The 19,240-nt window shown below is 38.6% G+C and overlaps 1 protein-coding gene across 8 annotated transcripts in view; it reads right to left on the reverse strand.

The window, feature by feature from the left end:
• Positions 1-19,240, reverse strand: part of BCAT1 (branched chain amino acid transaminase 1) — a 110,017-nt gene that overhangs the window by 45,115 nt on the left and 45,662 nt on the right. For 5 of the 8 annotated variants that reach the window (XM_082351999.1, XM_082351996.1, XM_082351997.1 and 2 more), the window contains 4 exons: positions 13,798-13,998; positions 11,156-11,200; positions 5,210-5,320; positions 2,925-3,044 (listed from right to left, as the gene is read on the reverse strand). In XM_082351999.1, the coding sequence (XP_082208125.1) occupies positions 2,925-3,044; positions 5,210-5,320; positions 11,156-11,200; positions 13,798-13,998 (477 nt within the window). The remainder of the gene's footprint in view (positions 1-2,924; positions 3,045-5,209; positions 5,321-11,155; positions 11,201-13,797; positions 13,999-19,240) is intronic. The other 3 variants (XM_082352002.1, XM_082351998.1, XM_082352003.1) reach the window with 1 other exon arrangement.

Consider the following 19,240-nt stretch of genomic DNA (forward strand, 5'->3'; position numbering starts at 1 on the left):
TCTCACATGCTGCGGAGCAACTAAGCCTGTGCGTCACAACTACCGAGTATGTGCTCTAGAGACCGCGACCCACAACTACTGAGCCCGCGCACCACAACTGCTGAAGCCCGTGCGCCTAGAGCTCATGTTCCGCAACGAGAGAAGCCGCTGCAGTGAGAAGGCGCTCACTGCAACAAAGAGTAGTCCCCACTCGCCTGAACTAGAAAAAGCCTGCGTGCAGCAACAAAGACCCAATGCAGCCCAAAATTAATTAATTAATTAATTTTTTAAAAAGTAGGTGTTAGCTAGCAGCACACAAGACCAAAGCATCAGATAACTGATACAGAGGTGAGCCTGCAATTCTTCTATGAAGGCAGAGACATGACAGAGCCATCAGAAAACCGAGTAACATAAAAAGGCAAGCAAAAGTTAGTCATCCCTGATGAAAGAATCCCAGTGACCTAGAACCCACTGGCTCCAATCCTCCAGCCAGTAGCTCACATATCAAATGTAGCCACCATGAAAAGGCAACAAGTGATAATTACCAGACTGGACTGTATAAACATTCATGTGGTGCACAAATGTTTAAAATCCATATACTTCACTGAATGCTATTTGTATCGTGCTCATTTCTGAATTACAGGTTACTGTTTTTTCTGCCTATACCATGAATTAGAAGATTCTAGTTGATATAAACATACCAACCAAATATAAATAATGTTGACTCATCAAATGGTATCAGTTATCGCTTTCAATTCTTGGAAAGCAGATTTTTAAAAATTCTTGATTCTTAGGTCCAAAGCATGATCAAACATGTAAGTTGATAGAGTGCAGTGGGAGAGGACTGCTTGGCAGGATTTTTATCACTGAGGTTCTTAAATTTGAACAGGCCTCAGAATCACCATCCAGACCTACTCGACCAGAATTTCTGGGGATTGGGATAAATATGTGTATTTTAAATAACACCTGGGTGACCTATATGCAAAAATTTGAGGACTACCAATAGATAGGATTATTGGGACAACCAGCCAGACTATAAAATCAGATTTAAAAGCTTGTCTAACTCTAGATTATAGAATTCCAGGACTCTGAAGAATTGACTAAATCACAGAACTAGGTATGTTAGAAAACTACAGACCAATACCTTTCATGAGCGTTGACTCAAAAATTCGTAGCAGGGCTTCCCTGGTGGCGCAGTGGTTGAGAATCTGCCTGCCAATGCAGGGGACACGGGTTCGAGCCCTGGTCTGGGAAGATCCCACATGCCGCGGAGCAACTGGGCCCGTGAGCCACAATTACTGAGCCTGCGCGTCTGGAGCCTGTGCTCCGCAACAAGAGAGGCCGCGATAGTGAGAGGCCCGTGCACCGCGATGAAGAATGGCCCCCACTTGCCGCAACTGGAGAAAGCCCTCACACAGAAACGAAGACCCAACACAGCCATAAATAAATAAATAAATAAATAAAATATTTAAAAAAAAAAAAAAAATTCGTAGCAAAATATTTGCAAAGTGAATACAGCAAGATATAATGTGAATTATTCACCATGAGCAAGTATGATTTAGCTGATGAATACAAGGTTGTTTTAACATCTAAAAATGAGTTAATATAATACATTATAATAAAGGACAAAACCACATAATCATGTCAAGACATTTAGAAAAAGCATTCAACAAAATCCAACCTCCATGCATGATAAAAACTCTCAACAAACTAGGAATAGAAGAATCAGATCTCAGAGTGGGAAAGCACCTCAGGATACCTAGAAGGTAGTGCTTTGAGATTAGAAACGTTTCAACAAATTAAAAAATTACTTCTTCCTAGTCTAAAGTTAAATAATAATATTTAAAAACTCAGTAATATTAAAATGTCAGAAACTTAAGGAGAAGATGACTTTTTAAATTGTCCCAATTCTTTAAAGCTTATTAGGGAGACTGCAATTCATGAAATTCATTATGCAGGCTCTTCATAGTATTTCAAAAGGCATCAAAAGGATACCAAAGGACCACTTAGGTACTTATCCTCTGGCCTTACTGCTTGCATTCATATGACCTAGTGGAAAATCTGGTAACCATACAATTACCTCGTAGAGAGAAGAATGGTTAGACTATAGCAAAAGCTGTCTCCTTGTCCCTATCCTTGAAGATCTCCATATGCCACACACCCCCTCACCCCCCCACCCACATTCAACTTCCCCCATCAGTTATCTCTCATATCACCCATTCTCCATAAGGCCACCCCTACCCCGTAGAGGAAGGAGATAGGGACAGGGTCTTTATATTTTATATCACATATTCACCCGCACAGATGGCCTTGGCCATTCCAGGCATGTCCTTCCTTTGCAAGGGCACCAACCAATAGACTGTGACCTACTGGGAGATCTCACAGCCATGCTGTTTAAACCTGTTCCCCTAGCTCTCAAGTGCCTCCCCTAATATCCACTGTGAACTTTATTTCCAACATTTTCTATAGGGGAAGAGGGCCCTCCACTCCCTCTCCTCACCAAGTAATCCCAAGACATGAGGAAAATGAAGATAAAAAAGTAGCAGCTCTCTCTCCTCCAAATTTCAAAACCATTACCACTCTTACCTTGGAGGAGCACTTACCTGGCATTACACCGCTAAGCTGAGGAGATCATGGTTAGTCTTGATTAGGAGAAGGCAAACAGCCTCACTCATTTCTTTACTTATTTATGTTGGTGTCTGTGGCTGTGTCTGTACCACAGTGGCAGAGCTGATTAGTGACAGAAACCATATGGCTCACAAAAGCTTAAAATACTGACTATCTGGCCCTTTAAAGAAAATGTTTACAGTCTTAATAATCAAGGGAAAGGAGCATTAATGATGCTACTGGGGGGGGGCTATTTCAAACTACATTCTAGAAGTTTCAAGCATAAACAATGATAACTCCCCCACCAAAGTACCCCAAAACAGGAAGTCAGTCTGCACCTCAGTTCCAATGAATGTAGGACGAATATACAGACTTGCAGATGTTGAGTAGGGGACCCATTCTTGATCCAATTTCACAAGCTGCTGAATACACTCTAAAAGCTCTTCCTTGTCAAATGCCTGAAGGAATGAAAAACATAATGAATAATGCAATGTTCTTCCACTGTAGCAGTAAGAAATGATCCTCATGAAAGCTTTGACTATTAAAAAAGTAGTAATAGGGAATTCCCTGGTGGTCCAGTGGTTAGGACTCAGTGTTTTCACTGCAGTGGCCCGTGTTCAATGCTGGTCGGGGAACTAAGATCCCACAAGGCCGCGCAGTGCAGCCAAAAAAAATTTTTTTTAATTAAAAAATAAAAATAAAAAGTAAATAAATAAATAAATATTTTAAAGTAATAATAATAAACCCAAACAAGAATTTTTTTTCCTGTGACTTCCCCCCCCCCCAAATTATGATGGAATGAGAGATTCTCCACATGAGGAAGATAAAAAAGTGGTTCCCTACCTCTTACCATACCCCAAATGCCAACTGTAGTTGGATTATACACTTAAATGTAAGAAAACATTAAGACTTTTATAAAAAAAATACAAAATATCTCTGTCACCTTAAAGTAGAATTCTTAAATAAAAGATACAAAGCATAAATCATAAAGGAAAAAAATGGACAAAATTTGACTATTTAAAACTTAAGAACTTCTGTTCTTCAAACGACATAAGTGACACACTGGGTGAAGTTATTTGTAACATAACCAACAAAGGATCGTAACAGGAAAATGTTAAGATAACCTGAAAATCAGTAAGAAAGAGACAGGTGATCCAACAGGAAAATGGGCAAAAGCAAAGAGTAGTTTACTTCTAAGGTGAAAAAGGTTTTTATATACTAGATGGGTGACAGTTTGTAAAATAAGTAGTTTCTATTCATTTGGCAGGGCAAAGAAACATACTTTCAGAGATGCTATGGGTTATCCAAGGTAGAAATGAGTCAGAAACACACATGAATAGAGCTCATGACATCAGGATTTGGCTATTTAAATACTAACTTACAACAGTAATCACAGTGTGGTAATGTTATAGAAATCGGGATTGCCAATCATATAGGACACACCATCTCCCTGTATCAAGCACAGGGTCTCTGATACTGCTGTCTAGATGTAAGATTTAGTGGAAAGAACTTCACTAGGGATTTAAAAACTTACATCCCTAGGGAAGCTCTTGCCCTGTCCCATTATTCTGTGTCATCTTAGGCAAGTCATTGAACCTCTGTGGGCTTGAGTTTTCTTCTCTGTACACAGGTGCTGCTAAAATTTACAATACACATCTTCTTGACGACAGCTTACTGTTATGATTAAAATGGCAAGGAATGTAAAACCACATAACACAGTTTGTGGCAGCTGATGTCCAATAAATGTTACTTCCCTTTCCTTCTGTCCTCATTTTAAAGGATTTCCCAATGATTTGTCTGTAATGGGTAAAGAGTGGAACTAGGACGGAGTCCAAAGAAATTACCTGAATTTCCCTTCTGCTACTATATTATGGCCTATGAAGAAGGTCGGTGAAGCATGTGTTATAAAAGGAAGGAGAAGGAAGAGCCTGGCTAAAAAGGAGTTATCACCTGGGCTTCTTCAATGCACAGCTGAAGGTTAGGGACAAACAAAATATGTCAAAGGGGGAAAAGACTTCTTTCAGTTCAGAAAGACAGTCTGGTCAAGTCTCAGGGAATGAAAGTAATCTAAGTCACCTCCTACCTAGACATGAACCTTAGGGTCTAAATCCAACCCACCTTAGAATGAATTCTGCTCCATAAAAAACAATGTCATAGCCAGGACCCAGTGGCCATGAGAAACCGTTTTATATATCCTTTTTTAAAAATAAAACTTGGGGTAAAATATCAAAACAACTACTTAAATCACTGCATACGTGCTAGTGTCTTAAGTAGTTAGGCAAAACATCCCACATATATCTGTGCAGTACACCGTATTTTCATATCATAATTTCATATGGTCTTTAAATTTTATTATTTCAGTTTGAGGTATATTTTTCTTCCTTATCCCATTATCTCCCACATACACATTAAATGCCCACAGACACTCATAAAGAAACAGACTGTGGAGTTGCCAAATGGTTATTTCCTTGTATTTTTAACTCACTGATTAAAAAACAGATCAGAAAGAAATTCAGTGCTCATATGGTTTATACCAAATACTGATCTAAGTATTCAGAAATGGTTTGTTTGGTGGAATTCAGTGACCCATTACAACAAGAGAAAAACTCCTAAATATACATACCGGCAAAGTTGCCCTCATAGCAGACCGGTACATTCTATCCATGTTGAGGTTTGGTCGAAACAGACGAATTTTATTATCTACTCCCCGAAATGCCTTCAATCCTTCAAATAACTGACGATAAAAGAGAAATAAATGTTACAAGGTAACTAAATGAAAACAATCCCTGTGTTCAAAAGACTGACTTTTCTATGGGCCTTCATCTCCTTTACCATGTAAAGCTACTGACACAGACCCTCAATCTAGAAAAGCCAGACAGATTTGTTATAGTCACTGGGATAATGAGAAGTCCCTTTATTACCAAGATCTGGTGGGAATTCAGAGCTATCCTTTGCTTAACAGGAGCCAGATGGTTAAATAACACATCAGTGGGGCCTGGAAGAAAACATCTCCACACAACATGGACTGACTAACTGCCTAGAAAACAGAAATGGAATCAAAGGCCCCGCAGGACCCTGCCCCCAATCCACCCCCAAACACCCATGTATCTTTTCATTTTATCTGGCTCGTATGAACTCTGGAGAGTGGATAATCTAGATGTGACCAGAGCTGGTTCAGTCTCCCAAATCACAGAAACCAAGCAGCTCAAGACTATACTATGTTAAGGCCATGCCACCTTCTCAGGGAGCCGCCGCAGACAAACATGGGCAGGGACGTGAAAAGACTTTGAATTTAGTGCATATTGACAAATACAGAGAAAAGAGGAAAATCAATCATTTTAAAGGGAATTTTTTTTTTCTGTGATAACCTATATAAGAAAAGAATCTAAAACAGGATGAATGTATGTATATGCGTAACTGAATCACTTTGTTGTACATCTGAAACTAACACAACACTGTAAATCAACTACACTCCAATAAAATTAAAGTTTAAAGAAAAAAAGGGAAATTTTTACCACAGGTTCTCTAAGGAATTGATAGAACAAATAGGCTAAAACATGGTAAAGATATGGACAATTTGAACAACAAACTAACCTAATGGACACACAGAGCCCTGCACACATCACCTATAGAAGGCATGTTCTTTTCACATGTTTTCTGACCTTAAGATAAGCTAGTATCAAAACCAAAAATATAACCCCAAGATATCCACATTTTGCAGAAGAAGAAACCCATTACTTAATATTAAGTGTGAGTCAAAGAAGAAAAATGATGGAAATTAGAAAATATGTTAAACTGAATGAGAATGAAAAGGAGGGCCTTTAGATGCTTACAGCCTTAAAGCTTACATGAGAAAAGAAATATAAATCCTGGAGCACAATTAAAAAGCAAAAAATGAGATGTTTTGTTGAAGTGCAAATACATGGGTAATTTTTTAAATGTAATAGGACTAAAGCTTTAGTTAAAAGATATGGTTGTCAGATTAACTCAGCTGATAACATCTGAAACACAAAAAAGCACAGAGAGCAATATATCATACAAATAGTTTTTAAAATAAAGCTGGTGAGGCTATATTGCTAAATATAAAACAAAATAGACTTTCAGGCAAGAAGCTTTACTGGAGATAAAGAAGGTAACTTCGTAGAGTTCAATTTACTTCCCGGTTTAAAAATTATACACATTTGATATAGGTTCAAATTTATGCAAAGATTGTATGATAATCTCACTTGAAAAATACAGATGCAAAATACACAAAGGATAACACACAGCCTAACTAAGCTGGATTTATCCCAGTAATAGAAGTTGGGTTTAACGTTAGAAAATACAGTAATGAGATTCATTATATTAAGAGTTTATGTGGAAAAAACTATATGATCATCTCATTGTAATAAATGAATCTGATAAAATTGAACATTCGTTTATGATTTTTAAAAAAGTTTCCTGGATAACTAAGAAAAAAAGGAATCTTCCTTATGTGAGAAATAAACTTGTAGCAAATGTTATACTCAAAATGGTAAAATTTTTTTTAATTGAACTACAGTTGATTTACAATGTTGTGTTAGTTTCAAGTGTACAGCAAAGTGATTCAGTTATATATATATATATATATATATATATACACACATATATATATATATATATATATATACACACACACATTATATATTCTTTCTCAGATTCTTTTCCATTATAGATTATTACAAGATATTGAATATAGTTCCCTGTGCTATATAGTAGGCCCTTGTTGTTTATCTATTAAAATGGTAAAATTTAAAGCTATCCTTTCAGATTGAGAACATCACACATTGCCTGCTGCAACTACTTTAATTTAATATTGTACTACCAATATAATAATAATAAAATAAAAAGCATAAAGTTAGGAGAAGAAAAAATAAAACTGTCATAGATCATGCAACACAGACAAGATTAAAACGTAGAAAATCCACAAAAACTGATATGATCTTTTGAAATTATCTGTTTAGGCAAGGTAACCAGATACAAAATTATATTCCCATGTAACAGCAGCAGTTAGAAAATAAAAACACTATTTATGGTAGAATTAAAAGGAATACTTAAGTGGGGAAAATCTAACATAAGTGAAAGACCCATAAGGAAACTATAAAACTTTACCAAGTCATTAAAGGCATAACTAAATGTAGAAAGCAATCCGCCACTCATAGATTGAAAGATTCAATATTATAAAGACTCTCTCCAAATTGATTTATATATTTAATGCAATCCAAATGAAAATCATGTCAGGGCATTTATTTTTCTTGTAACAAACTGAATGACAAAAGTTGACTGACATGATAAACTGAATCTAAAAGTAATATGGAAAAGCAAATGACCAAGAAATATCCAAGGCACTCTTGAAGAAATAGAAGGATTTGTCCTAGCAGACATCCAGACCCATTATAATGATTTGGAGATAAAGACAGTGTGGCATTTGTCCAGATAGACAAGCAAAATGATGAAACAGAATAGAGATCCAGATAGACAAGACAATGGAATGCAAATGGAGATCGAGAAGCAGACCCATGCGTACGTGTTAAGATGTGACATAATGTATCAGGAGGAAAAGAACAGTCTTTTTAATGGTGCTGGGACAATTGGGTACCTGTAGGGGAAAAAAAAAATTGGACCCCTACTTCATACAAAAATCAACTTCTGAAATTAAAGCCCTAACGTGAAGGACAAAATCAATAATATAGGAAGATGTCTTCATAATCTAGGAATAGAAAAAGAGTCTTTAAGCAAGACACAAAAGGACCAAACATAAAGCAAAGATTGATAAATTCAACTTTTTAAAATTTAAATGTATTTCTTGTCATCAAAAAATTCTGGAGAGAATAAAAAGAGTGTTGAAAAAGATACTTAAAACACATATAACTGACAAAGGACCCATATCTAAAATATATAAAGTACTTCTACAGATCAAAAAGAAAGGGAACACAATAATGAGCAAAAGATGGAAACAAGCAGGGACTTCAAATAAAGAGATATCCATTGAAATAAACATCACAATAATACGCCATTGCATTAAACTGGCTAAAAATTTTAAATCAGGTTATACTAAGAGTTGGCAAGGTTCATGAGTCATGGTTGAACATGGCTGCTAATTCATGGCTGGTGGGTATAAAAACGGGTAAAATCACTATGGAAAATAGTTTCCCTTTTTTTGTAAAAATGAAGTTAATATCCAATACCAGCAGCATATTCCTAGACCCTTAAGCAGCATTTCTCAAATTTTTTGGTGTCAGGATGCCTTTACACTCTTAAAAATTATAAAGGTCCCAAAGAGCTTTTATTTATAAGGTAATTCTATCAATATTTACCATTATCAGTAGTGAGAAATTTTAAATTTATTTATTAACAACAAACTATGACATGTTAAAATATTTTCATTAAAATTATCTATATTTTCCAAGAGAATTAATGTTAAGTGTGGCATTGTTTTAAATTATTGCAAATCTTTAATATTTGGCTTAACAAAAGACAACTGGATTCTCATATCTGCTTTTGCATTCAATCTCTTGCAATGTTGTTTTGGTTGAAGTACACAAAGAAAACCCAGTCTCATACAGATATGTGGTTGAGAAAGGAAGTATTTTTGATAACCTTTTCAGATAATTGTGGATATTCTTCTCTGATACTCCTCCAAAACTTGACAAGTGGCGGTCCCTTAAAGGTTAGTTACACTGTGGAATCTGAAACCCCATCAATGAGGTTTTCATACTCTGTTAATTTCTTAAAATTCAATGGTCAGTCAGAGTTCAACTGAGAAGAAAGAGAACCAGTAGAGACTTCCCTGGTGGTGCAGGGGTTAAGAATCCGCCTGCCAATGCAGGGGACACGGGTTCGATCCCTGGTCTGGTAAGATCCCACATGCCGCGGAGCAACTAAGCCCGTGCACCACAACTACTGAGCCTGCGCTCTAGAGCCCACGAGCCACAACTACTGAGCCCGTGTGTCACAACTACTGAAGCCTGTGCGCCCAGAGCCCATGCTCCGCAATGAGAAGCCTGCACATCGCAACAAAGAGTAGCCCCCGCTCGCCACAACTAGAGAAAGCCCACGCTCAGCAACAAAGACCCAACACAGCCAAAAATAAGTAAATAAATTTTTTTTAAAAAAAAGAAAAAAGAAAAGAAATACGTATAACATTTACAGATTTATTAGAAGAAATTGCCCAACGCATTTGTGGAGGCTGGCTAAGCAAAGTCCAAAATCTGTAGGACAGGCTGTGAGAAGGAGAAGATCACAAGCAGGTTGGACCCAGGAGGTGTGGGCTGCAGCCCATCTGCAAGTGAGTCAGGAAGGAGGGAGAGCGGAAGAGAGTGAGTGCATGTGTAGGCCTAGCTGCTGCATGGAAGTCCTGAGGTCAGGCTCACCCAGAATAATCTCCCTTTTGATCAACTTCAAAGCAACCAATTAGGGACTTTAACCCCATCTGCAGAATCCCTTCAAACAGCACCTAAATTAGTGTGTGACTCAATAACTAGAAGAAGGCGTGTGTACGCAACAAAACCGCCACTGCCTTCCTATGTCCTCCAGCGCTCACAAGAGAATGTCCTTGCAGTCCATCCCCGGCAGGAGATGAAAAATGTTATTCTGGGGACTGTGGTTCAGAATAAGCAAATGAACACATCAAAAAGTCATCATAATCTATCTTGCACTTTGAATAAATCTTTACTTTTTTTTTTCATTTTAAAATGTGCTTCAGTTTTGTTTTTGTTTTTTGAATCTTTTAATTTTTTGGCCGCGCTGTGAGGCATGCGGATCTCAGTTCTCCGACCAGGAATCGAATCGAACCTACAGCCCCTGCAGTGGAAGCACGGAGTCTTAACCACTGGACCGACAGGGAAGCCCCACACTTTGAATAAATCTTTACTCATACATAAATTTGTAATATCATGTAACACTCATTTGGAAAAATGTTGGGTTCCCTGAGTTACACAGATCTTCCAAAGGGTAACTCCTTTTAATATCACCACCAATATCATAAAAAATAAAACCTCTTTTATAGCAGAAAGGGTCAAGCTCACAGTGGTGAAAGCAAGTTTTCCAAAATTCCAATTTTTCACTTGAGAGCTAGAATTTTATCACAAGCAACAGAGTCCACTGTTTTGCTTGAAGTGACAGACTCATTTCGTTCATTTTCAAAAAAACATCTGCCGGCTTCCCTGGTGGTGCAGTGGTTAAGAATCCGCCTGCCAATGCAGGAGACACGGGTTCGATCCCTGCTCCGGGAAGATCCCACATGCCGCGGAGCAACTAAGCCTGTGTGCCACAACTATTGAGCCTGCACTCTAGAGCCCGCGAGCCATAACTACTGAAGCCCACGTGCCACAACTACTGAAGCCCGCACGCCTAGAGCCAGTGCTCTGCAACAAGAGAAGCCACTGCAATGAGAAGCCCGGGCACCGCAATGAAGAGTAGCCGCCGCTCACTGCAAAATAGACAAAAAAGCCCAAGTGCAGCAGCGAAGACCCAACACAGCCAATAAATAAATAAATAAATAAAAAGAGAAAAAAAGCTCTATTAAAAAAAAAAAAAATCTGCCACGCACCTGAGTTTGAGTAACTTTTCTTTGTTCTTTCAAATAAAAATGGTGCTAGATGGAAAAAGCAACCAGTTCAGCTCACAACACAAAAACAATCATACAATTCATTTCCCTTGAGACAACCTTAGCACTTCAGTATGACATTAGAGCTTTATGCGAAATTGCTGTTTTCTCACACAGAATATTAAAATGTTTACTCGAGTCAAGATTTAATAAAATTAACTGCTATTATGCTTCATCAAGAACATTCCTAGGTAAAACTGACATTCTTTTTATACTGTAATGCATGCCAGTAAACAATATAATGACTAACAGAGATTGGGTAGCAGAGTGTTACCTAGTATAAATGTCAACACAAGAAAAATAATACCTTGGTATTATTGTGAAGAGTTTTAACCTTGGCAATCTCTTGAAAGGGGAGCCCAGGGGTCTGTGGACCACACTTTGAGAACTGCTGACTTAAAGAAACATGTATACAAGCACACCAGCATACTACGTACAAGAATGTTCACAGAAAGAAACCACACAAGTGCACGTCAACGACAGACTGAATATATTCACATAATGGAATACTATTGCTACAAGGAGCATATGATGTGGTACCTATCACTCTTTGACCCAGATAACCTGGGCCTCTGCCTTGAGCCTCACACTTTAGAGGGCCTCTCACCCCTGTCTTTCTCCAGCTGTGACCCTCTTGGAGCAAGTAGTTGGCTGAATCCTTTTTCTAGACAGACTCTAAGTACTCAGTTCCCTAGAATTCCCTACCCAAATGGCCCTGACCCTATTTTCAGGGCCTCAGTGGGCCTCCTTGGTTTCATCCTCTTAAGAACAGACAGGACTACTAGGACGTCCACATCTAAGTCCAAGGGATGGCCAAGGGTCATCTGTTTGCAGGTGGTGTGGGCATCTACGTGTGTGTGCGAGGCCCCCTGTGGTACAGGATGGAGCCAGGATAGAAAGAGATAGAGGGTGGACTTTGGGGTGCCTCTGCTTGTACACTTGTCCCAGGACCCACAGATATTAGGGTTGGTCCTGGATGCTTAGAGCTCACATAACACTGAGTTCAAATAGGCTCACGGGCGCACGCACACACGCGCACAAACACACACACACACACACACACACACACACACACACACACACACTATAATTCCACTTATGCAAAGTTCAGAAAGAAGCAAAACCATAGTGTTAGAGATACATACAATCCAAAAAGAAAAGCAAAGAAAAGTTACCACAAAAGTAAGAATAACGAGTGCCAGAAGATACGGGGTTTATGATGAGGAAGGGACACGAGAAGGCTTCTGGGACGCTCAAAGGGTCTAGGTCTATTTCCTTACTTGGGTGGTACCTACGTGGGCACTCATTTATAAGTATTCATTAAATAGTACATATTGTCCTTTTTTTCAAATTACGTTTTATCTCACTAAATATTTATCTCAACCTGAAAAACGAAGTAACTGTTATAAAATTGCATTTTCTTTCATCCAGGTTCCCTACTCACACTTCACATGTCTCTCCTTCACTCTTTGAAATCTTCACATATTTATCAAGAAATACTTTTGAAATCAACAAAACCACAGGTAATTGTAGCTCTAAAAATAAAATCAATAGGATTCTAAAATCAATAGGGCTGATGAGTGGAGGAGAAAGATGTCCAAGGAGATTATATGTTTGTTCACTTTTGGATTAAAATAATATGACCACAGACAGGCTTTGAGCCCAGGAAGTTTGACTCCAGAACCTGAATAATTAACCATATGCTTTTTCACTTAAAACAATTAAATGAGATGACCCGTATAAGATACCTAGTACAGGGCATATTGCAGGATTTCAATAAACAAATGTAGTTATTTTATCATTATCATTCTGAATATTTACTATTACCACCTTTTAGTCCCCTAGTAAGTAGGCCATTGCTTCATTTCTATACCCCAATATTCTAGGAAAGATATTCAACACATTAAAAAAGAGTAAAATATATTGGGGGTCAAGGGAATGGGGAGTGTATTGTGTATTTGGCTAAGTGTGTATCCTGAAAAGGACCAGAGAAGCACCCTCTAACTATTTAATATTTTATGCTTATAATTATCCCACTCGTGCCTGAAGGATGACATTTAATTACAGGTCCCTTAACATGCATAACTACAAGTTATTGCTGTCATAAAGCCATGCAGCTAGCATTAAAATCTAAATATAATATTGTACTCAATGACCCCTTCTCAATCATTAGAAGATCTAAGAGAGGTGATTTAGTGAAATATTAACAGTACAGGCTTTTTGATTGCTAATTTTCTTGCCAACTGTCCTTCCTGTTTGCTCTAAATAAGTTTTTAAATAATATTATAAGCCAATGTTACAAGTTCAGGTGCACATTATATGCACATTATATTTTTATTTCTGTATACCCTACAGCGTGCTTACCACCTACATGATTTTTTAATTGAGATTTTAAAAAATTCAAGATTATCTGAAAATTTAGTTCTTAAGACTTACCCTCAATACAACTGTTTACAGGCCATTTATGATTGCCTCTAGTTAATATGGTAAAGCCCTGCTGCCCTAAAGCTATTTGAGCGGGGGAGCTACTTAGTAACCCCAGTGAAGACCAAGTATGTCGCCATCATTAATTCCCAAGTACTTACTTCCACCGCATAGTGGAAAGCCGACGAACCTGGATGCAACGACAGGTTTTGAAGAGGCTTGATGTGTGGTTTCTCCCATCCAAACTCCGAGGACCACTCCACTGTTAACATGTGATCCGTAAAAACCGTTCCAAAAACCAGAGTATTGGGGTCTGGTTTTTCCTTTAAAACGGTGGCTGGTGTGATTATTAGATCTTTAGCCTGGGGAAGAAAATCAGCACCATTAAAGAAAAGTAACTGAACATCCACCCGCTAGATGAGACGGAGGGTAAAAAGACAGATACAATTTAAGTCACTGGCCTTTAGAAAGTGAAATCATTTGACTTGTAAATGTTGGCAACTAACGCAGAAACTTAACAACACTGTGTGAGAGAAGCAAATCATGCCTGCATTCAGAATTTGGACTGTTGTTTAAAATCTCTGCAATGTAGGGAATTCCCTGGCGGTCCAGTGGTTAGGTCAGGGAGCTAAGATCCAGAAGCCACAGGGCACAGCAAAAAAATAAATAAATAAATAAAAATCTCTGCAATGTATACTGCCGAACAAATATCAGAACCAAAATTCAGTGACATTTAGAAACAGGGACAAAAGAGTAGATGGAGTTAAATGACGCTAAAAGAAGAACATATCTCTTCTTCACTCCCACCATAGGACCCATGTGGATCAATCCAGAAAGAAGAAAGAGGGGTCTCAGAATGAAAACAGCAACACTCACAATGACTTGTTAAACTAAAAAGCATGTCATTAAGAACTGAAGCTCTTGGGACGGTTATACTCCAGCTCCCCCAAAGAATTCTTGGCAGAAGGCTTCCAAAACCCTCTGGGTGCATCGTAGGGGAGAGGCAGCAAGCAAAGTGAAGCAAATGTTTTCCTCGTTGAAAACAGAAGTAGAGATTGAACACTAAGATATAAATCCTCTATTCTGTATTGAGGAAACAGTGAACAAAGGACCCCTTATTCAAAGAAAGATAAATAAGAGTAATAGGAAACAACTTCACACAGCCCCATTTCACCAGCTCTCCACAGCCGGCTTGCCTATTACAAATGGCCAACACGTAAGCATCCGGATCACAGACAATAGCATCAGTAACTTTACAATAGCGGTAGAATGCTGACCAAAACCACAGGGGAAGGAGCTGTGAGACCACTTAAAAACAAAATTAACCAAGGACAAGTTCAAGCTGTTCATAGGTTCTAAGGAAGATCAGACTCCACTTCTTTCTATACACAAAAATAGTCATTTCCCCCCAAAATCAAATACAGAATTTCACTTCGTATCACCAGCTCTGATCATTATTTTTTCAAATAATCTAATTACTTCTGATTAATTCACTGCTTTATAGCTGCTTTAGTCATTTGATATATTATGAATGATACTCAGTTATTTTTAGAAAAACATTTAGGCTAAAAATGTTATTTATTTTTTGTTTAACTTTTAATTTTATCTTGGAGTGTAGCCGATTAACAATGTTGTGATAGTTTCAGGTGCACAGTAGAGGGACTCAGCCATACATATGCATGTATCCGTTCTCCCCCAAACTCCCCTCCCATTCAGGCTGCCACATAACATAAAAATGTTATTTATTTCAAAACAACCAGAAAGCTCACATTACAATGAAGTATAATAAGGCATTAAGGACAACATATTACTGTAATTTTCAGGCCAGTCTAGTAACGCTACTTTGGAATATGCCAGTAAAATGCAAAATTTAGGGGAAAAAATTCCTTCTCTCAGTATGTAATCCAAGTAAGTAAGTTAACCTAAAACCCTTCACTAAGTTCAAGAAAATAAATTTATTCCAGCTAAATTGTTTTGATCTTTGAATTCCATTTCTCCCCCCTTATCCTCTAGACTAGGTAGGATGTTGGGCAAATTTCACCTGATGGCATGGTCCATCAGCTGTGACAGAAACCTGATGACCCTCAAGCCAAAAATATTTATTATGTGGCCCATTCAAAAAGCTTGCCAATCCTTCTAGACTGTTTAGATAAGAACTCTGGCTAGAGCGTTTGCAGTTAAATCTCCAGCCCTAGCACAGTACCCAGCACACACAGCAGTAGTTTTCTTAAACGCTGAAAATAACTTTGGTTGCACTCCGTAATGCATGACAGACTCATTCACAGAAGATGGCCGGGATTTAAAGTGACTGAAATTCTAATATAAACTTTTATTACATGAATGGTTTCACAGTATTCTTGCACAAGGAAGTACTTGTGCTTTTGCTTTAGTTAGCTGTTTTGAAAAAGTGGCTGGGGGGATCCTGGGCTAAGAAAAATCTGGAACTATATCAATACAGTAAGACAAACTTAATGCAAAATTTCACCTATTAGCACTATTAATAAAAGTTTCTTAATAACGGGAGAGTAGTTAAGATACAAAACAAAAGCAGAAAGATGAAAGTAGGTGAGGGGCTTCCCTGGTGGCGCAGTGGTTGAGAATCTGCCTGCCAAGGCAGGGGACATGGGTTCGAGCCCTGGTCTGGGAAGATCCCACATGCCGCGGAGCGACTAGGCCCGTGAGCCACAACTACTGAGCCTGCGCGTCTGGAGCCTGTGCTCCTCAACAAGAGAGGCCGTGATAGTGAGAGGCCCGCGCACCACGATGAAGAGTGGCCCCCACTTGCCGCAACTACAGAAAGCCCTTGCACAGAAATGAAAACCCAACATAGTCATAAATAAATAAATAAAATTAAAAAAAAAAAAAAAAAAGAAAGTAGGTGAAAATGTAGCAGAAAGAGTGTGAGTAGAAGGGGTGAGTTTTTTATCCCTGAATTCTGGATACATCTGAAATATTGCAAAGGCAGCAGACCTTAGCTTTTTTTTTTTTTTTCCAATGACAAAACCAATAATTTGCATGGTTCTTCAAAAGTAAGATAAAGTTCAACCTCCCATCTGCTATTTCTTTCTTTTTTTTTTTTTTTGGCCATACCCCACAGCTTGTGGGATCTTGTTTCCCCAACCAGGGTTCAAACCCGGGCCCCGGGAATGAAAGTGCGGAGTCCTAACCACTGGACCACCAGGGAATTCCTCCACCTGCTATTTCTAACATTAGCTAAACAATTCTATCATTACCAAAGAAGACACACAGATGGCCAACAAATACATGAAATGATGCTCAACATCACTAATCATTAGAGAAATGCAAATCAAAACCACAATGACGCAAATCAAAACCAAAAAAATGCAAATCAAAACTACAATGAGTTATCACCTCACACCAGTCAGAATGGCCATCATCAAAAAATCTACAAACAATAAATGCTGGAGAGGGTGTGGAGGAAAGGGAACCCTCTTGCACTGTTGGTGGGAATGTAAATTGATACCACCACTATGGAGAACAGTATGGAGGTTCCTTAAAAAACTAAAAATAGAACTACCATACGACCCAGCAATCCCACTACTGGGCATATACCCTGAGAAAACCATAATTCAAAAAAAGTCATGTACCACAATGTTCATTGCAGCTCTATTTACAATAGCCAGGACATGGAAGCAACCTAAGTGTCCATCAACAGATGAATGGATAAAGAAGATGTGGCACATATATACAATGGAATATTACTCAGCCATAAAAAGAAACGAAATAGAGTTATTTGTAGTGAGGTGGATGGACCTAGAATCTGTCAGAGAGTGAAGTCAGAAAGAGAAAAACATATCGTATGCTAACGCATATATATGGAATTTAAAAAAGCGGTACTGATGAACCTAGTGGCAGGGCAGGAATAAAGACGCAGACATAGAGAATGGACTTGAGGGCACAGGGGGTGGGGAAGGGGAAGCTGGGATGAAGTGAGAGAGTAGCACTGACATATATACACTACCAAATGTAAAATAGATAGCTAGTGGGAAGCAGCTGCACAGCACAAGGAGATCAACTCGATGCTTTGTGACGACCTAGAGGGGTGGGATAGGGAGGGTGGGAGGGAGATGAAAAAGGGAGGGGATATGGGGATATATGTAGACAGATAGCTGATTCACTTTGTTGTACGGCAGAAACTAACACAAGATTGTAAAGCATTTATACTCCAATAAAGATGTGAAAAAAAAAAAACCAAACAATTCTATCATTAGCTAATCAACAAGAAGCAAACTACACAGGGTCCATCTACCTTTCAGGATTTCTAGGCTTTCCAGTAACCCTACCTGCCATGAAACCAATAGGCAATGGAATATATACAACTTTATTCCAACAACGATCTGCATAGAATATTTTAAAAACAAGACTATGGCTTTGCCTCATATCAAACTGTAGGGTGATTCTTTTTATTTTTTCCTTCCCTCACTCTTCTTCCTTCCTCACCTGCTTTATTATTCTTAGTATTTTGCCTTTTTATTCACTCAGTGAACACTGCACCAGCACAGTGGCTCAGGCACTGCACTAAATAAGCACAGCAGATACCAAGATGCAAGGGCTCAGCCTTCCTTCTCAGGCACACTTGCTGTGGGCCAAAGACAGGTGGTAGCCTCTGTGAACAAGTGTTATTCATTCATTCTGTTACCACGGTTGTCGCCCCAGTATCATACCCCTTCCCCTCCCTTGAATAGAAACCAATAGAAACTCATTTCAGGACGAAGCTAAAAGAAAAAACAAGAACTGGTTAGAACCAAGTAGGCCCAAGATGGAGGAAGATGTGACTTCCACTAGACCTTGGGCCTCATTATACGCTCATTGTAATACGTTAGCTAGATGCCACCCTCACCAGCACCATGACAGTTGACGATTGCCATGACAACAACCGGAAAAGCACGTACAAGGACTGAAAAGGAGAGCTGCATCAGTTCTGGGTTCAAATCACGTCCCTGTTCTCATATAACTCATGAATATTCCTCCCACTCTTTCCAATTCCCTCCCTTTTACCTTGACCCTCCTATACAACCCGCCCAACTTGGGTTGAGAACTTGATTAATGAACTAAGTTCCCACTTCTCCATTCTTTAACCACCGAATAAAGCTTGTGCTGTTCCAGTCTCAGCGTTGGTTTTGTTATTGGCTGCACAATCTGATTGGAAAAAGAACCTCCCTGGGGGAAACTGGGGTCTTGGCCCAGGCTAGGACCCCGGCACAGATCCAGTTGATCAATTCAGTAACATATTAACCTAAAAAAAAAATTTTTTTTTTAACCTAACAATTTTTGAGCTACTATGTACCTGTATTGCTATAGTCACAAAGAAACTCAGGTGAGTCCTCTTCTCTTAGCGAGGGGGAAAAACAGTATAAAGAAATAAATGGATAAATAGATGTCAGGAGGTAATTAGTGCTATGAAGAAAATGAAAGCAGCTTGAAAGGACAGAGTGGGAAAGAGAAGGATTATTTTAGATAGAAGAGTTAGGGAAGGCCTCCCTGATGAGGTGACATTTGAGCAGAAACTTGAATGAAGAGGGTAGGTCATTTAGATATCTAGGGCAAAGTCTTTCAGGCAGAGGGAGCAAGTGCAAAGGCCCT

This window comes from Balaenoptera borealis (assembly GCF_965194805.1).
Source record: "Balaenoptera borealis genome assembly, chromosome: 13".
Lineage (NCBI taxonomy): Eukaryota > Metazoa > Chordata > Mammalia > Artiodactyla > Balaenopteridae > Balaenoptera > Balaenoptera borealis.